This window comes from Podarcis filfolensis (assembly GCF_964270895.1).
Source record: "Podarcis filfolensis genome assembly, chromosome: 11".
Taxonomy (NCBI): Eukaryota; Metazoa; Chordata; class Lepidosauria; order Squamata; family Lacertidae; genus Podarcis; species Podarcis filfolensis.
Window position 1 is genome coordinate 29,673,152 of NC_139613.1, and position 17,814 is coordinate 29,690,965.

Sequence of the window (17,814 nt, forward strand, 5' to 3'; positions counted from 1 at the left end):
TCTGTGGGTGAGGGCAGGGGGGGTGAATTGTCATTAAAGTCATTAATATGGCAGCAGGAAAAAAAACTTGATTTAGGACTCCCTGATATCCCACCATATACAACTTTCCATTTACAAGAAACAATTTATACAGGCATGATTTCATGAACAGGAAGTTAAAGTCCTATATAAACATAAGAAAAATCAGATGATGGTCAGCAGTTCACACACACTTACTGGATGAATTCCGGTTCATTTGTGCCTAGATGAAAAATAACAAAAATGAACAACGCTTAGTGAACAAATATTTTCTTCCTAAACTAAAGAGTTGGCAGTTGGATTTAAATTCCAAAGCCACCACTAGCTATTAGGCTTAGTACCTCTAACAGGCAAAGTAACTGGTAGAGACAGGTAGTGAAATATCGGGTAGATCTTCTGGAGATTAAGTTTGCAATCTGTGGTAAAATTAACCGATAGTGGCTTTTCACGATATGGCCATCCCACTCCATGCAGACTGCCTAAAACTGCTGCAACATGATGACTGCTCTCTATTGCAAGCCAATACTTTATGCCACTTAAGTTGGTCCTCTTCCTTTTTTTCTTCATGACCAAGGCTGAATACTGTTGGCAGATGTTTTTAAAGCCAAGCAGCTGTTACTCTGCATTTTCTTGAAATAACTTGTGTGCGCATTAGTAGCCATGTGGGAGCAGCTTCAAATGGCTTCTGCTTAGGCGTCAAATTGTGAAGCCACCCTGAGAAATCTGTGCTGGGCTGATATGAAAGTAAATTACCGATCAAGAGCAGCTAGGGAAGCAAAATGCAGTTTTTTTTGTTTTTTTTTAAAAAAGCTGCTCATATGAAATTGACATAGTGCCCCAATTCAGATGATTGTCATGGGGACCCCACTGCTCCACAAGAGGCAGCCACTTGTCCCCTTGCCCCTGACCTCACACAGTATAAGGTCAGGGGCCAATTGCCTCTAACGCTTCAAAGTGTCTTGGAAGTGCAGCAAAAAAGCAAGCTTGAAGTTCACCACCATGAAACACACATGAAACACACCATGCACACACTCAAAACAATCATCAGCACACACGACTAAGTTTTAATTAGAAGTAAACTATGGTAAATATAATTTAATACTTACAGGACTATGTCTCTGATGTCAGCATACAAAATAAAATAGGGAAAACATAATTACATACGATTTGGTGCAAGTTAAATGTACTACTGTATTCCCCTCCCCACAACTTTGAATCTTGAAGCATCAAGCCATAATGTTAATGTAATAAAAAAAGCCCAAATGTAAAAGATAATTTTAACATTTTAAAGAAAAAGGCAAGAATTCTGATGGTGTGGTCTGAATGGTACCAACTGTTTATTGGAGATCTCAAATACTAAAATACTGAATCACTAGTTGTATATTTGTATCCATCTTTATCTAGAGCTGGGTGTGTGTGCTAACTTCTGGCCCTCTGATGATGTTGGACTACAAGTCCCATCACCCAACCAGCAGCCACGCTAATGGGTGTTAGAGCCCAACTGTTGATCTAGAACAGGGGTAGTCAACCTTTTTATACCTACTGCCCACTAATGCATCTTTCTTGATGGTAAAATTTCCTTACTGCCCACCAGTGCTCAATGGAAGGAGGATTCAGCTTATGCCGTAGAACCCTCTACCGCCCACCTAGAATCCTGAAAGGCCGACTGGTGGGCAGAAGGGACCAGGTTGACAACCCCTGATCTAGAATGACCTTTTCACAAAGGAAACAACACAAAAACTAGAAAAAGCTCAGATTTGACACACAAATAGTTAAAATGGATGTGTACTGGATTATATAGAAATGTTCTTAAATGAGATATTTTAAACCAGTGTTTCTCAAATTTGGTTCCCTACAGTTGTGGGACTACAACTTCCATCATCCCTGATCATTGGTCCCGCTACCTAAGGATGATGGGAATTGTAGGCCAACAACAGCTGGGGACCCAAGTTAGAGAAACACTGTTTTAAACCCTTCTCCCTAGTCTTTTGAGAAACAGACTCCATCTCATAATAGCAGCAGACACTCCAGTACAGAAAAAGCCAAAGCACAGATGAAATAGTTTGTTGGATTCATACACCTGAGGCAGATATAGTCTGGGGAAGATAAATTTGTAGAGTTAGCCAGGGACATATTTATCCATGTAAAATGCAAACTGTAGTTACGAATAATGTTATGTGACAGGTTGCACTGTAGGATGGAACCTGATCGTTTCCCACTTTTCTAAAGACAGTTAAGATGGAATATAGGAATTCAACAAAATGTATTTGCCTGCATCGACTGGCATGGGGTAGGACCATGCCAAAAATATTGTAATTCTAACATGCTCAAAGAACTCTCTCTAAACTAAAAATCTGACTTTGGCGTATATGATTACAATTAGAATATAACATAATCTGTTCAGAATATAGCTTCAAAAACTGGGCTGGGGTGTTTGTTTCTGAATAATGAGGCTCTTGCTAATAAGAAAGTGGCTCTATGTTAACCTCATATGTACTCTCTTAACTCCATCTCTGCTCTTGCTCCAAAGCCCTGGTATACCACATTCCAAAAGTCATCCTTTTATCATTTGAAATACGTAAGTTATTAAAAATAGGCAATTGAGATATTCTACATTTGTGCTAAAATGGTTAGTTTTAAAGTACTATTTACCGATTGTGTCTGATATACTAAATATTATGCTCAGGTTACTTACAGATATAGCTGGTGAAAGTGTGATGTTCCCTATTGATTCTTTTAATTCATCCAGTGAAGGCATTGTATAATGAGAACTACTATTTGCCTGTACAGGCTTAATTTCCACATGAAACTTCCTTGGTTCATCATCTTCAGAGTCAGAATCACTTGAAGAATAGAAGTGGTTCGCTTTGGTATGTTATTTGCAGTTAAGGTTAATGTCATGAAATTAATCACATAATGACTAATAGCACTGCTCTATGCATACACACAAACATAGAACAGCAAGTTAGTAAGTTGCTAAACAGGATTTTTAAGACCCACAAAAATCACTGATATTAGTCCTTTACATATTCATAAAGCTTTCTGAAGAGATTGTACACAACCAGGGCAACCAAAATTATACAGAGGCTGGAGCAACTTCCCTATGAGGAAAGGTTACAACATTTGTGGCTTTCTAGTTTAGAAAACAAGATAACATGCAGATTGTGGAAAAAGCAGGGTTATCCATGAACCATAATGGTGGGATACACAGGAAACTGGGATGGATTTAACAGGAGATTAGATAAATTTATGGAAGATAAGGTTATCAGTGGCCACTAGTCCCAATGGCTCCAGTATCAAGTGGCAGGGTGCCTTGAGTAGCAGCTGCTTCAGATCACAAGCAAGAGAATGCTATCAAGCAGGCACACATATAGCTTGTCAGCATCTCTTAGGCATCTGGTTAGCTACTACATGAACAAAATGCTGGACTAGACTGGCCTTTGACATGGATCCAGCATGGCTCATGCTCTAGGTTCATAATTAAGCATTACAATAAAAGGATATTCTGACTAGCTTCTGGTTTAATGCTATAACCTTCATCATCAACATCCGGAATGTTCTGGAAAGAAAACAGGTAACTTATTAGATGACCATCACTATCAAAATATTTTCCAATAGATGTCAAAGCAAGCATAATGTATTGTTGATTATCTTTAAACCTGTTTATGAAAGCAGCAGTGCTTATGTCATCAGAACTTCAAGCCACGAGTTCAGAGGAATCAGGTTACAGTATTCATAATTTGGTACTTTACAAGTCTTATAACATTCACAGTTCATTTTGTACAATTGGGGAATCAAAACTGGGAGATAAACCTAGCTAGAGAGTCTGGAGAAAAAAGATACTCTTGCAAATCTATGTCCAAAACACTGTCCACTGAACTAGATACAATATACCACATTAGTGAAGCTATTTTCCCCTTATAACACTTAAAACAAGAGATAGCTGACCAATCAAGCATAGGAATTACATGTACTCCAGAAAGAATTTATGACCTATTATTCCTGCTTTATAACCTTGACAGACTATACTGCAGCCTTTGATTATTGTTCCAATATTGCACCTGGTATAGACTATTGCCAGCCGCCAGAAACCTACAACTCTGTTGCAAGATCAGCACTGGTTTGTTACAACCTATCAGGAACAGTTATGGCATTTTCATATGTTGCCCTTAACAGCAATGCTAAATCAAGGTGTGCACCAGGAACAGATGGCTTCTCTATGGGATTCATTCCCAATTGAGTGCACATGATAGCAGCACAAATGGCATTTTCAATTACTTTTCTTTCATCTTGACATTCAGGAAGCCCTGACCCCTTTTAGACGTAATATAGCATTTGCTATTTTACACTGCTTTACTATTTTTATGCATGTTGTCCAACCTTCTGAAGGAAATTTTAAATACATTTTAAAAATTTCATTTAGGGTTTAGAATGTACATACTCTGTACATACTCAAACTCAATTTAGGTTTGAGTATGTACAGATATGAGCAGGGGTCGGCAAGGTTTATCTCGCCTGGGCCTGTTCACTCCTGCGGAGATCGCTCTATGGGCCGGATCGTGCCTGCACATGCACAGATGTGATTTCCAGTGCCATGGAAGAAAGTCCCTGCTCCGCGCTGCGCCGGGGGGCTCGCTGAGTGGGCGGCTCGGTTGGGGGCAGCTCGTGGGCCGTTTAAATGACCCCCATGGACCGCTTGTGGCCCATGGGCTGCAGGTTGCTGGATGTGAGGCTCTCATAATGAAAATGCCAATGCACCATCACAAAGCCCTGAAATTTTACAAATGTAATAAACTCTGGGTGCATTGGCAGGTTCAGAGAAGCAATCGGATTCTGATTCTGATTCAGACAAACAACAAAATGTGGATGCAAGTTATACCTATTTCACATTATACCAGCAAAGCAGAAGCAAGAATCATTCTTGCATCTACTGCTTGTAGTACCTCAATGTGAAAAGCAGTTCCTTCTACTACATCGTAATAGTAATTTTTGGTCAAGAACAGACAGAGCTATGCCAACTGACATTAGTTTACACAGAATGTTTAATGGGTAAGGCAATTACATGACAGCTTTATTATAGACCCATTAATTATGCTTCTTATGTCCTTTCCCTGAAGATTAGCAATTTTACACTTTTTATACATTGCAAAACAAGTTCTCTCTCTTAGGATTACAAATTTCTCAACAAATACCAACTTCATAATCGAAACCAGAAAAATGCATCAGAAAATATTCATTCAGATTATTTAGACAGTTTCTCTTTCAAGAACTTGCACATTTTGCTTTTATAAAGCAACATGATTTAAAAACAGAAAGAGTGGCATCACACGGTTCAATACCTTAGCACTAGTTGTTTAGAATCACGAAGCTTTTGTTATGCTTGACCTCAAGCTAACCATGTTAAATGTCCTAACGAGACTTGACAACAAAGTAAACCGAACAAATACAAATAGCTAGAGGCCATGTGTACATTCTCATACAACCAAAGAACTTCTGAAGTTATATCGTTAAAGTTGGAAAGCTATTACGTTACCTATCATAGCTAAATGCAACAAAGACCGTTAAACAAAGACTCTGGATAGCTTGTGACATAAACTGAAGAACAAGGATGCAATACCAAAGCAGCAGCAGGTAAGCTGGCTTTTTATGTGAGCGTAAAATGTGGAAAAGGTGGTGGTCCAAAAACACAGATATGGAGCAGCTGGTTTACAGTGCTCTACTGTTGCTATATTCATACTTATGAAATATTGCTATTTAGCTAAAGAATAGTAACTACAAAATAATTTTAAATTATATTTCAGCTTACAAATATCTGCCTTGGTAAGTCCCCTTCAATGTGACCTTTACTTGCCTATCCAGTGGTAGCCCAGGGGATTCATAACACATTCCCCAGCCTCCTAGGAGCAATACACCCTGCCCACCTGTCAAATTTGGCCTCTAAGACTGATCGTGATAAGGATCTGGTTCCCAGAGTCAAGGAGGTTCCCAACCCCTGATCTATTTCATTATATATTGGGACCTATGTTTCAAAGGAACAGGTGAACACCACAATAGGCTACACTGGTAGCAACACAATCACTATTATACCATCTCTACTAAGGCATTTAAATTGCCTTGGCTAAAGGCATTGGATTCAAGGGCATTAGAGCAGTGATCAATATTCTAAGACCAGCTCTTTGTTTTGTTCTGCTTCTGCACAAGAAAGTCACTATCAACTACAAGTTCAATGCTACATTTTAAAAAAACACATGGATACATTTTGAAGATATTTAAAATGAGTCATGCCAGCCAGTTTAAACAATACCGAAAACATTTTCAATTTGAGGACATCTATTTGATGGCAGAAAATTGATGGTGGGAAATACTCTACTTAGTGCTTTTCACATATTTGTTATATTTGCATAACTTTTGTTATAAAGTGAAGTTTGAAGAATGTTGCCTCTTAGTAAAACTGGCATTAAAGAGACTGAGTATATGTGTAACACTTTGAAAATGCTACAGAAAGGAAATAAAATTTATGTTTTGAAAACTATGAAACCGAGTTATTCTTCTGGGGAAGGGGGAGAGTGAGCGATCATGCTTTTGGTGTAGCTTGAAAGGAATATGCCAGACACATTTACACTTGGATTTGTTTCATTAATTATTAAACAATGAGCAACAAAACAAACAAGTCAAAGAATAAACATTGTAAGTCAACCCCACTTATGTTTCACTCTGTGAATGGCCTAATTCCTGGAATAAACGTATCAGTTTGAGCAACATAAAATCACACAAAAACTTGATCTGCTCGGGCTTCTTGCAACAGTTCAGAAAAAAGCAACTTCAGAGTGGGTTTACAAGAGAAAAAGTTTATTTGACAGATATATATTTTATATCTTTTTTTAGTGTTTTTTATTATGAGACATTCTCATTTCACAAAATTGTTTAAACAAAAGAAACAAAACAACCAAACCCATGAATTTTCTAGAATATTGGAGGCCTAATACATGGGTTGATAGCTGCTGTTTCTACAGGAAAATTTTCAGATTATTCTGGAAATCCATTCTTTCATTTCAGCCACAGGGAGTTCCACCTTTCTGTCATCTCAAATTAAACACTGATAATATGGCCAAGAGGAACTAGAAATACAAATGATGAAAGGAACACACTATATATAACTTGTTTGAAACTAAAGAGACTGTGAACTGCTGAGATATAGGGCGGTATTTAAATTCAATTAACGACAACAACAAAAAAATTCTTGAATAACTTTAATCAATATAAGAATACTTACAACTGAATCAGCATCTGGACATTCCCTGTTTAAAAAAATAGTGAATTGTTATAATAGCTATGGCTTTTATTTACCAAAATCTCTTTTGGTTTTCTAGTTAACATCTCACCAGATACATAGCTGCTTTAGAACACGTTTAAAATCAGGCTATAGACAGTTATTTAATTTTTCAGGATTCATATATCACTTTTCCATTTCCATATATCACTTTCCATTTTCCACTTCCATATATCACTTTTCAGGTAAAAAAAATGCCCAAGGCAACAAAAATAACAGCAGCAGCAGCAGCTAACGTTAATAAAAGCATACATATATAACTACACATAAAAAGAAGATAAATTTGGACACTGGGATGCTAGAATAACAATGTATTTAGCTGCCTATGGAAAATTAGTGAAGTGGCCAGGAGGATTTCCTGGGGGAAGTAGACACAAGGGCAAAGGTCTTGACAGGAGCTGCCATTGATCACACCTCAGAAAATGGTGGGATGCACAGCCTGTGAAACTGCCATAACGAAGGAGTCACATCCTCACATCCTCAAAATCCTGGCTCTAGTCAGAAGTTTTGCTGATGATGATTCAGGGTGCTACAGTAATGGATGAGAGTAATCCAACCCTAAGAAATAGCCATGATCCTCCAAAAATTTGATGCAGCTTGTGCCCTAACCTGACCTAGGGAAAAGCACTCCTAGCCACAGTTGCTACCTAGAATCCATAAAGATTCCCAAACTGTGCCCCCCCCACACTTAAAAATTGGGGAAGTTGTTTTTTTTTGGGGGGCTATATAGGAATTTATTGGAGCATTATCTCTTACAGCATTAATAATAAAATTAAAAAAGATAGAAATATTTATGCTTCTATTTTTTAAAAAAAACAAACATTAAACGATTTACTAACAAGTTTGAAACATACTTACACAGATTCTGCATCTTTTCCCTTTCTACTAATTGGTAACACAAAATGCTTTCTTTTTCTAGGCTTTATCCCTGCAAAGCAGACAATGTGTTGTTAGATGGAAATTAAGATTAAATATTAGTTAACAGAATAGGTAATGAGATACACTATTGCAGTAAATAACATGAAGTTATTATGTATCATAATATGTATAAATAATATTATTAATAATATATTATTAATATTATTAATAATATGTATAAATATATGATAAATATGTATCATTTTATGTTGCACATAAGAGAACTACCAATACCCACACCTTGTCTTGCCTGGATTGAGTTTTAGTCTTGTCATCCTCAAGTAGTTTATCACTCAAAGTATCTGTTCAATGCTTCCAGAACTTAGTACTATCCCTTTTCATCAGAACCAGCTTAAATATTATTGGTATATTGTTCCAATATGTCATACGTTTTCTCCCCTTTGTTTTATAGCGGTTTCTAAAGTATGGAGGTCAAGAATGAAACCCAGTGCATCCTAGAGGACAAATTCCATTGTGTGAAGCCATCTTTTCAGACTTTGCTCACAAAAAAGAATGGAACTACTTCAAAACATCAACCCCAATCTTTAGCTCTGCAATTAGATCAACAGAAAGCATCCAAGACACCCTGGCTTAGTTTCCACTAAGGTGCTAATAATTGGTTTGGGCACCAAGAAGCAACACCAAAGTATTGAACAGAAGATCTATGGGATACTTGGAAATGGCATGCTTTAGATACAGGGACATTCATATATGAGGACATATATATGAATGTCACTCACATGTATATGAATTTCACTCACATGTATGCATGTGAGTGAAATTTGCCACTCCCTCACTAATAGGATACTGAAAGTTAGCCAGCTTCTCTCTAGCATCTGTGATGGGACCACACTGAGCAAGTTCTGACTCTTAATTGAGACAAAACATAAGGCTGCTGATCATATCCTGTTATATCAGAAATATATTAACTTCATTTCATCTTAATTAGAGCAAACGACTTCACTTCTTACTTTTAAGCCTTATATTTTTTTAACCCTTTCCCCAATGTTCACTAGAAATGATGTAAGAAGTACATTTTGAATGATAAACAATACAAGAAAAACTCACCTTCAACTGCACTGGCTGTATTACACTCTTCAAATTCAATAAGTCCTTTAAATGATGGAAAATCAATGTTATTCTAATGCTGTTTCTTGTTTTAATTTATGGAGAAACATTATGCATCAAGACTAGGGCGGCAGTATTTCCTCAATCAATTTGTTTGATCAGTGGCTTCCAAACAAGTCCATGGAATAAAATAATAATGTATGAGAAATAAAAGAGGCAATTGAAATACAATTTAAAAATATGCAGCATCTAGCACAGTTCATTTCAATTACTGTTTCTTGGCAATTTTAGAGGGGTTTTTTTGGGGGGGTCAGACTGTAATATAACAAAATACATACATTAGAAGAAAAACCCCAGTAAAAATGCAATTTAAAAAATCATACAGCACTGATGCACTGTTATTGTGTCAATTATATGTTGCAGAAGACATCTGCAAAAATACCACCAGTCTGGAGGGGCCTTTAGCCTAAGCTTGGAAAGAACCCCCACCCTTCTCCCTGGAGAAGGGCAGAGTCTCATCCCTAAGACTGCACTAAGGTTTGGCAACAGTGAAAAACCAGTGACAATGATCACTACTTTTCACATGAAAGAGGCTTTTTCACCATGATGAATGAGAATCTATTTTCTCCTAAGAATAGGATTAATGAGAAGCACAAATTTTGGCTGCCTACTGAGACCAGTCAAACCCCTAATGTGATTTCATCTTCTTGAATCTGTAGTAGCTGGATTTTAACTGCCCTCAGTCCCAATGGTCAAGGTTTATTATGAAGTGCATTCCAAAAATTGTTTTTTGATAATTTGATTTTAAGTGGCATTCTTTTTTTCAAACCAAGAACTAGGACAGTATTTTTAACTACAAAAAGAGGCTACTTGTTACTGCACAAGTAGAGACTATATAGATGTTTTTTGTAATACTAACAGAAACTTTTTAGACTATTCTGAAAATTAAAGTGCAGTTGGGCAATTTTACAAACTGTAAATAAGAAAGTTTTGTATCTAAACTCAGGAAGTTTGTAACCCCTTCACAGTTTAAGGATAAAATAACACAGTTTAGGCCATTCAAAAGACAACAAAATCTACCGGTACTTCTATGCAATAGGTATCTCAATGAGATTTAAGGGGGGATATGCCTTCAGGATATAAAATGCTTGTGCTACACATAATGCCTGGACTGTGCATGCATGTTAGTTTTAGCTGCTTCTCTTTCAAATAAATGTGTGAACAGTGATTATGAAAGAACTGAAATGATGCCTCTTTGTAACATAAAGATGTTAAGACGCATGTAAATATTACTGAATATAATGTGAGGCAATGTATTTTTACTCTGGAATAAAACCCAGTTGTATACACCTTTCTCTTGATTTTTGTCTTAACTGCTTTAACCGATGAGCAGCTCCTGGACTTCACTAGAATTTGAATTCAGAAAGATCATAAAACCTATCAATGATATTATAAGACAAAAATGTCTTACCATACACATACTGCATTTGGCAGAATTATATAGATCTACCACACATGAGCCTGTTTGTTTGTTTGTTTATGAGACAGGATTGCAGGTAGTTTTTAGACAGAGTTCTTGTAGACCACTTATCCAGCCCTTAATGGGACAGCTTTTAAAGCACAAGTACCTACAGACTTACACCCCCACCAAAATGATTTTTAAGTTGAGATCCACACACAGAGTAAACTTAATCAATAAATTATGTATTTATTTACAAACCGCCACCCTCGGAAACAACCCACTGTGGTGTACAAACATATGACCAGAACAAAACAAAACAGCACTAATAACATATCTACACGAAAAAATGTAGGAGATCAATTAAAGTACAAATATATTACAACTAAGGAGACATCATTCCAGAATTACAATCCAACCAGAGGCGGCCCTTCTATGTGTATTGCCTCACTTGAATCCTGGCAGAGACTGGGAAAAGAGTATACACACAGACACAGAGCGCACCAATCTCAAGAAATGAATTAGCTGGTATTAGATGAAGCGCTCCTCCAGATAATTGGGCCCCAAGACACATAGGGCTTTTTAAACCATCACTAGCACCCTGAATTGATCCTGGCAGCATTCAGGCAGCCAGTGCAGAGCTTTTAGGATAGGTGTTACGTGATCCCATCTGGATATTGCAGTTAACAACCTGGCAGCTGCATTCTGCATTAATTGCAATTTCTGGACCATTTTCAAGGGCAGTTTCATGTAGAGCTCATAGCAATAATCCAACTGCAAAGTCACTGCAACATAGGTTACTGATAGCAAGCTATCTCGGTCCAGGAAAGGTTGTAACTGTTGAATGAACTAGAGCTGGATACAGTCATACCTCGGGTTACAGACGCTTCAGGTTGCGCGATTTCGGGTTGCGCACCACGCTGAACCCGGAAGTACTGGAATGCCGAATCACAACCTGCGCGTGCGCAGATGCGGCGCTTCAGGTTGTGAACGTGCTTCCTGCATGGATCACATTCTCAACCTGAGTGTCCACTGTATACTGTATGCTGTCCTTTGCTACAGAGGTCACCTGTGCCTCTAATGATAGTTATGGCTCAAATACATACAAGCTATGTACCTGCTACACTGGGGGGGGGGTGCTACCCTATCCTAAATACTCTACCTCCTCAATTCCTAGACTTCATAACTGCTGATCCATAGTACCTCCATCTTATCAGAATTAAATAATAGTTTATTAACCCTCATCTAATTCATCACTGCCTCCAAGCATTAGTCTACCATAGCTACAGATGGAATGGCCAGTTGGAGCTGGGCGTCTTCCTGCTCACTAAACCCTGTTTCCTCTTCAGCATCTGATACCTCCTCCTCGCAGTTTGCTCCCTCTTCTCCCTCTGACCACTCACTGTCATCCCACCACCAATCCCCTGGCTCTAAGCCAGCGGTTCTCAACCAGTGGGTCCCCAGATGTTGTTGGACTACAACTCCCATCATCCCTGAGCTCTGGCCTTGCCAGGGGTGATGGGAGTTGTAGTTCAACAACATCTGGGGACCCACAGGTTGAGAAAGGCTGCTCTAAGCCTTACTTCCTTGGGGGTTCCCCAACTGGTGCCCCCACTGACTCCTCTGAATCCAGCCAGTCCATAACAGCGGCCTAAAAGTGGCTTCCTGCCACTGATCTAGTTATACTGATCCGCAGGAAGCCAGAAGAAGTTACCTGATCTTAAACATATGGTATTATGTTATAAGAAATATACATATAAATGCAAATCATATCTTCCATTACCATATAAGGCATATAGTACCAGGAGTCTGATGATTGTGCTGTTAACACAATTATTTAAGAAGGATAAACAAACATAGCTGACACCACTTTGACAAATTCAGCTGAACTGGAAACTACACTGATGAAATAACAGTAGTAAATACAGTATTACATCCAATTCTATTTTGATCTTTTGCATGCTAGACAAATAGTTACCAGTGATGCACTTCATCTCTCAAGAGAGATTAATGAGACAGTAAAACAAAAAAACCCCAGTCATGTCACAGTGTCACCTGCCACCTAATTAATCTGTGAAGTGGCACTAATGGCCTTGAAAACAGTTAAATGCTTTGTCAACCAGTTAGAGAAAAGTGTCATGATCGGTCAACTAGTGTGTATTCTGCAGAAATGGATAAGCCAAGCTTGATGAAGACAGCAGCTACACACTCATGGGTCTGAAGGAACTTTAAAAAAAAGAAAAAAAGGAATGAAGTGGAAAATACTGTATGTTGGCTATTTAATAGGAAAAGAGGAAAAAAGGATGTGTGTTGAAAATTCTTGCTTTGTGAGAGATAAACAGTACACATGCATTCTCAAAATATTTTAGTAGCTTTACAATGGAAATTAAAACAAAAAAGAGAGTATCTTAGGAACATATTTTGTGGAGCATAAAGGAATGCTAACCAACTTAAATTATAACAAATTGGTTTTTACATATTGCTAAAATGTTACATTGAATAATAAAAAGTAGCCTCTATTTAAAAGTGACATAAGCTTAAAAAGCTACTTGTAGTTGCAAATATAACTGCAGACAATATGCTTGGTTTTAGATGAAAACAAAAGGGTTTTTCCCCTCTGGCATTAAATCATGCATGAAAGGAGGACAATTTTTTAAAAAACTGCATATGCCTCACATGCTGCTTCAAAATGGCAAAGCTTTGCGTGTCTGGCTCAGTGCCAGTTGACAGCTCAGCTGGATATCAATGCACATTCTGACCCCCCTTGCAGCGTGTCACTTCTGAATTGTTTCCGCAGTAGAAAGTTTATTCAACCTCTTTCTCAAATGCAGTGGACCGACCATCATTCTGCTATTTAATCATAGCAGAACAGGTTATTTTTCTGACAGCACTAAAGCCAGAGAGCAATTCCTAATGAACAGCTTGATACAAGTGGAATTTCGACTGTTTTAGCCTCAATTAATTCTGCTGTCAAAACAAATGATTGCTCTTAGTACTTAGATGTTAAGCTGGATCACAAAGGTCAATTTTGTATGTACAAACACACAAGCAATCTTTTCCTTGCTAACATCTGATGCCATTTCATATTTAGCACCAACAAATTTTCAAATTGAAAATGAGAGATATATAAACTGTCAGTCAATAATATTCTCCAACAGTAGCTTTTTCTGACTGATAAATAAAAACCAAACCACTCTCTGGATAACTCTGTGGCTATATTTAGACTTGGAAAGACAAGATGCATTTTTATCTCTTCCACATCATTACAACAAAACAAAGTCACTAAACATGTTAATCACAAAATCTAGCATGCGAAAAGAAATGCAATACATATTGTTTACAAATATTTACTATGATTGGCAACTGGCCTTAACTACAGAGATACTAAAGAATCAAAGCAGTCCAATTACTAAAGGTTTCCCCCTTTAGAACAATAGGCCAGTAGTACCTGTGTCACTGAAGGTAAATACATGTCAAATTCACAAAATTCCATTTCATATTCTTTATGCCTGAAAGGCTGTATCAAGACAAGTCCAGTGACAATGAATTTTAATAATTTAACACAATGCCAAGTTATATTCCCTGGGTTACAGAGAGTCAGTGATCACAATACAATCAGCACACTCAAACAATATCCATGACATTAATTCGTGGTACTAAAATGAAAATTAAGAAACCAAAGACAAAAAAAGGAAACATAATAAAGATAAATCTCGAAACATTTTTGTGAGCTACAAAGTATGACAGGTCAGACCTAGCCATATCTTTGTAGAATTTTAACCCGCTGTGAAAGGTTAGTTTTATGCTTATTAATTAATGCCCTAACAAAAATTCACCAAGATGCTTGTTAAATGGGAAGACTACGTATCAGATTATTTGACCATACACCACTATGATCATACCTAGATTACAATTCAGCTAGTCATGACCCAATCACATTGCAACAGAACAGTTCAATCATGACTAATGTAAATCCAATTACTGACTTTCATCACACAACTAACTTTAACTAGAGTGGATCCAGATCAATTTCCCCATGAAATAAAGAACTAGTGCTGGAGCTCTCTCTTGTCTGTGATCAGTGAAGAAAACAAGATGCATTAGATCTTGTTATTCTAACAATATATGAACAAGAAAATGAAACAATGAGGTTCAGGATAATTTTGAATATTATGGGTTGTATCCAAAGTTGTCCATATGCATATGTGATGTAATTCCATTCACACAATGGGAATTCCCATTACTCTTTGCAGTCCCTTGCACACCCTCAAAATCTGCTTTAACGTTGGAGGACCCTCTGGAGCAGGTTTTTTTTAAATGCAGGGAGGGCAAGAGAAAGTTAAAGGCCAGTGGCATGAGTAGAAGTCCACTCACACAATGCAGAATGAAAATAATGGTTCTACATAACTTGGACCTTAACAAAAATAATAATGTTAGGCTGTACTGCATGTCTTTTAAAACCCACAAATGTATTGGATGTTTAGTATACTACATTATGCCAGTGTTACCCAGAAGGATAAGACTCAAAATATACAAATCTTGTGTAAGTTCCCTATTTTCTATTCTTCTAAGCAAACAATCTAAGAGTTCATCCTGTTAAAGTCCAAGCTGTACAGTGGACTTGGGTTGCGAACGTGATCCGTGCGGGAGGCACGTTCGCAACCCGCAGCGTTCGCAACCTGCAGCGCCACGTCTGCGCATGCACGGATCGTGATTTGGCGCTTCTGAGCATGTGCAAAGAGCAATTTAGTGCTTCTGTGCAAGCGCCGAAACCCAAAAGTAACCTGTTCTGGTACCGTATGTTCCGGCGTATTAGGCGACTGGGCGTATAAGATGACCCCCCAACTTTTGCTGTTAAATTATAGAGTTTGGCCTCTACTGCCCTCACCTGTGGGGAGGCCCAGCTCTTTGGAGCCCTGGCCGAAGCCGCGCACCACCTCGCTGCAGCAGGCTCTTCATGGCGCCTGCGAGCTGAGCGAAGCCCTGCGCGGCCACAGCGGAGGCCGGATCCGGCTCCCATGACAGCAGCAGCAGGTGTGCAGGTGAGTGCCGCGCTTGGAAGGACTTTCCGCGGTGAGGAGAGAGCAGCGGCCAATCAACACACGGTTCGGTACGGAAGAGGCGGGGCCTCGCACTGCGTCACAGGAGGCTGCGTCCCCTTCCGTGGGGAGGGAGGAGGAGCGACGACAGAAGGGGCAACTTTGCTCACCGGCTCCCTCTCCTCCTTCCCAACAGGTGGCTCCGCGTATACCCAGCATATAAGATGACCCCCAACTTTTGGGGTGGTTTTCCTGGGTTAAAAAGTCGTCTTATATGCCGGAACATACGGTACTTCTGGGTTCAACGCGGTGAGCAACCTGAACACACGCAACCTGAAGCGTCTGTACCCGAGGTATGACTGTAGTCTTGTATACCCATTTTTTATCTCTTCCACACTTCTGATAATTTCCGTAGAAGTGTTAACCAGTTGAACTACCAGAACAGTCTAACCTTCCCAGCACTTTAGAATGTGTTTTACATCCGTGCATAAGAGCAAATGCAGACGAGTTCAGGGTTCTTGTACCTTTAAGAGTTGTGTACAGGTGAGGAACCATAACAGGTTTCACCTCCTTGAATGTTAGCTCGGGCAGGCCATAGGTTTTGTAAATCATTTATGTATACTACTAGATCAAAACTTTTAACTACTGCGTCATGCACACTGCTAGTGAATTAAAAAAGAAATAGTAAAATTTCCTCCAATTCTATCAACCTGAGATTCTCTCCTTTTCCTATTTACACTACTCATCTGCTCAGTCAAATAATGCCCTATTGTAACTCCAGTCTGCCAAAATAAAAAAGCAATACCTGTTTTTAAAAACTGAAGCAGCACTGCAGAAAGTTGCACAAGCAATTCATCTATAAAGCACAGAAAACTAGAGACTACACTGTTTCTGTCCTTTAATATACACTGTGGGCATATCTATGTTCAAGCAAAATATGGAAGCTGAGAAGGCAAAGTGTATTCAAGTATTACCCTTAAAGTAAGGGAGAACTAATTGGGTCTGGTACAGGTGCCAATGTGGTCTGTAAATTCCTGGCTGGAATTTCTACAGGGGTTGTAAAAATTAATTGTAATGTATTTGTTTTGCATTCATTTAAGCTCTGATTAAGTTGTCAAAGCTGAACTTTTTTTGCATTTTATAGTAATTCAACATCAACTTTGCTGTGTGCATGCACTTATGTGTGGTGTCTACTTTGAATACAATGATGTTCAATTAAAATGAGGATTAGCTAACATTCTCTTGGCCCTCCTAACTTTCCTGATCCGCAGCATACACTCCAGTTGGACTTCTAACATGGTGCTTTTAAACAACTCTCAAGTATCTGAATGATTTTACTTTTTTGACTTTGCCTTTCAAATTCCTTTTTACAAATCCCTTCATTTTGGGCAAGTTTCTTGTTATGAAATCAAACGTGACCGTGTTGAATTTTCTTAGCAATCATTCATTTACATGTATATTTAATAGCACTGTGGTCACTGCTCCCAACTGACTTAACAACACATATCTGATGTCAGGTCATGGATACTACTAAAGATTAAGTCCAAGGTCACTGCCCCTCTGGTCAGTTCCATGACCAAACACTTTAAGATACAGTAATTTGGGGTATCTAGAATTTTACCTCTTTGGAACATATATGTAGTCAGTCTACATCAGGGTAGTTGAAATCAGCCATTTCTACAACATTTCCTCTTTTGCATTTTATGTGCATTTAATGATCCCGGAAAAAATAAAAATAAAAAAGGTTTCTATTTTTAGAATGAGGACAGCTGGAAGCTGATTTACAATCCTATACATGTTTATTCAGAAGTAAGCCTCACTCCCAAGGTACATGGATACAAAACTGCAGCCCGTGAAGTCTTGTCTCTACTGGGATTTTCCAATACTACATCAAATAAGATGATGCTAAGTAATATATGCACATTAGTCATGGAAATTAATGCCTTGGAAACATGTAACCGATCTGCAGAACATCAGAATGC

General features: G+C 38.3%; 1 protein-coding gene across 1 annotated transcript in view; it reads right to left on the reverse strand.

Annotated features, from left to right (window-relative positions):
• FCHO2 (FCH and mu domain containing endocytic adaptor 2) overlaps positions 1-17,814 on the reverse strand; it is a 64,126-nt gene that overhangs the window by 18,112 nt on the left and 28,200 nt on the right. Inside the window, exons 9-15 of the mRNA XM_083577360.1 lie at positions 9,335-9,379; positions 8,207-8,276; positions 7,292-7,316; positions 3,520-3,577; positions 2,714-2,889; positions 1,125-1,136; positions 217-241 (exon numbers count right to left, since the gene is read on the reverse strand). Coding sequence (XP_083433486.1) covers positions 217-241; positions 1,125-1,136; positions 2,714-2,889; positions 3,520-3,577; positions 7,292-7,316; positions 8,207-8,276; positions 9,335-9,379 — 411 coding nt within the window. The remainder of the gene's footprint in view (positions 1-216; positions 242-1,124; positions 1,137-2,713; positions 2,890-3,519; positions 3,578-7,291; positions 7,317-8,206; positions 8,277-9,334; positions 9,380-17,814) is intronic.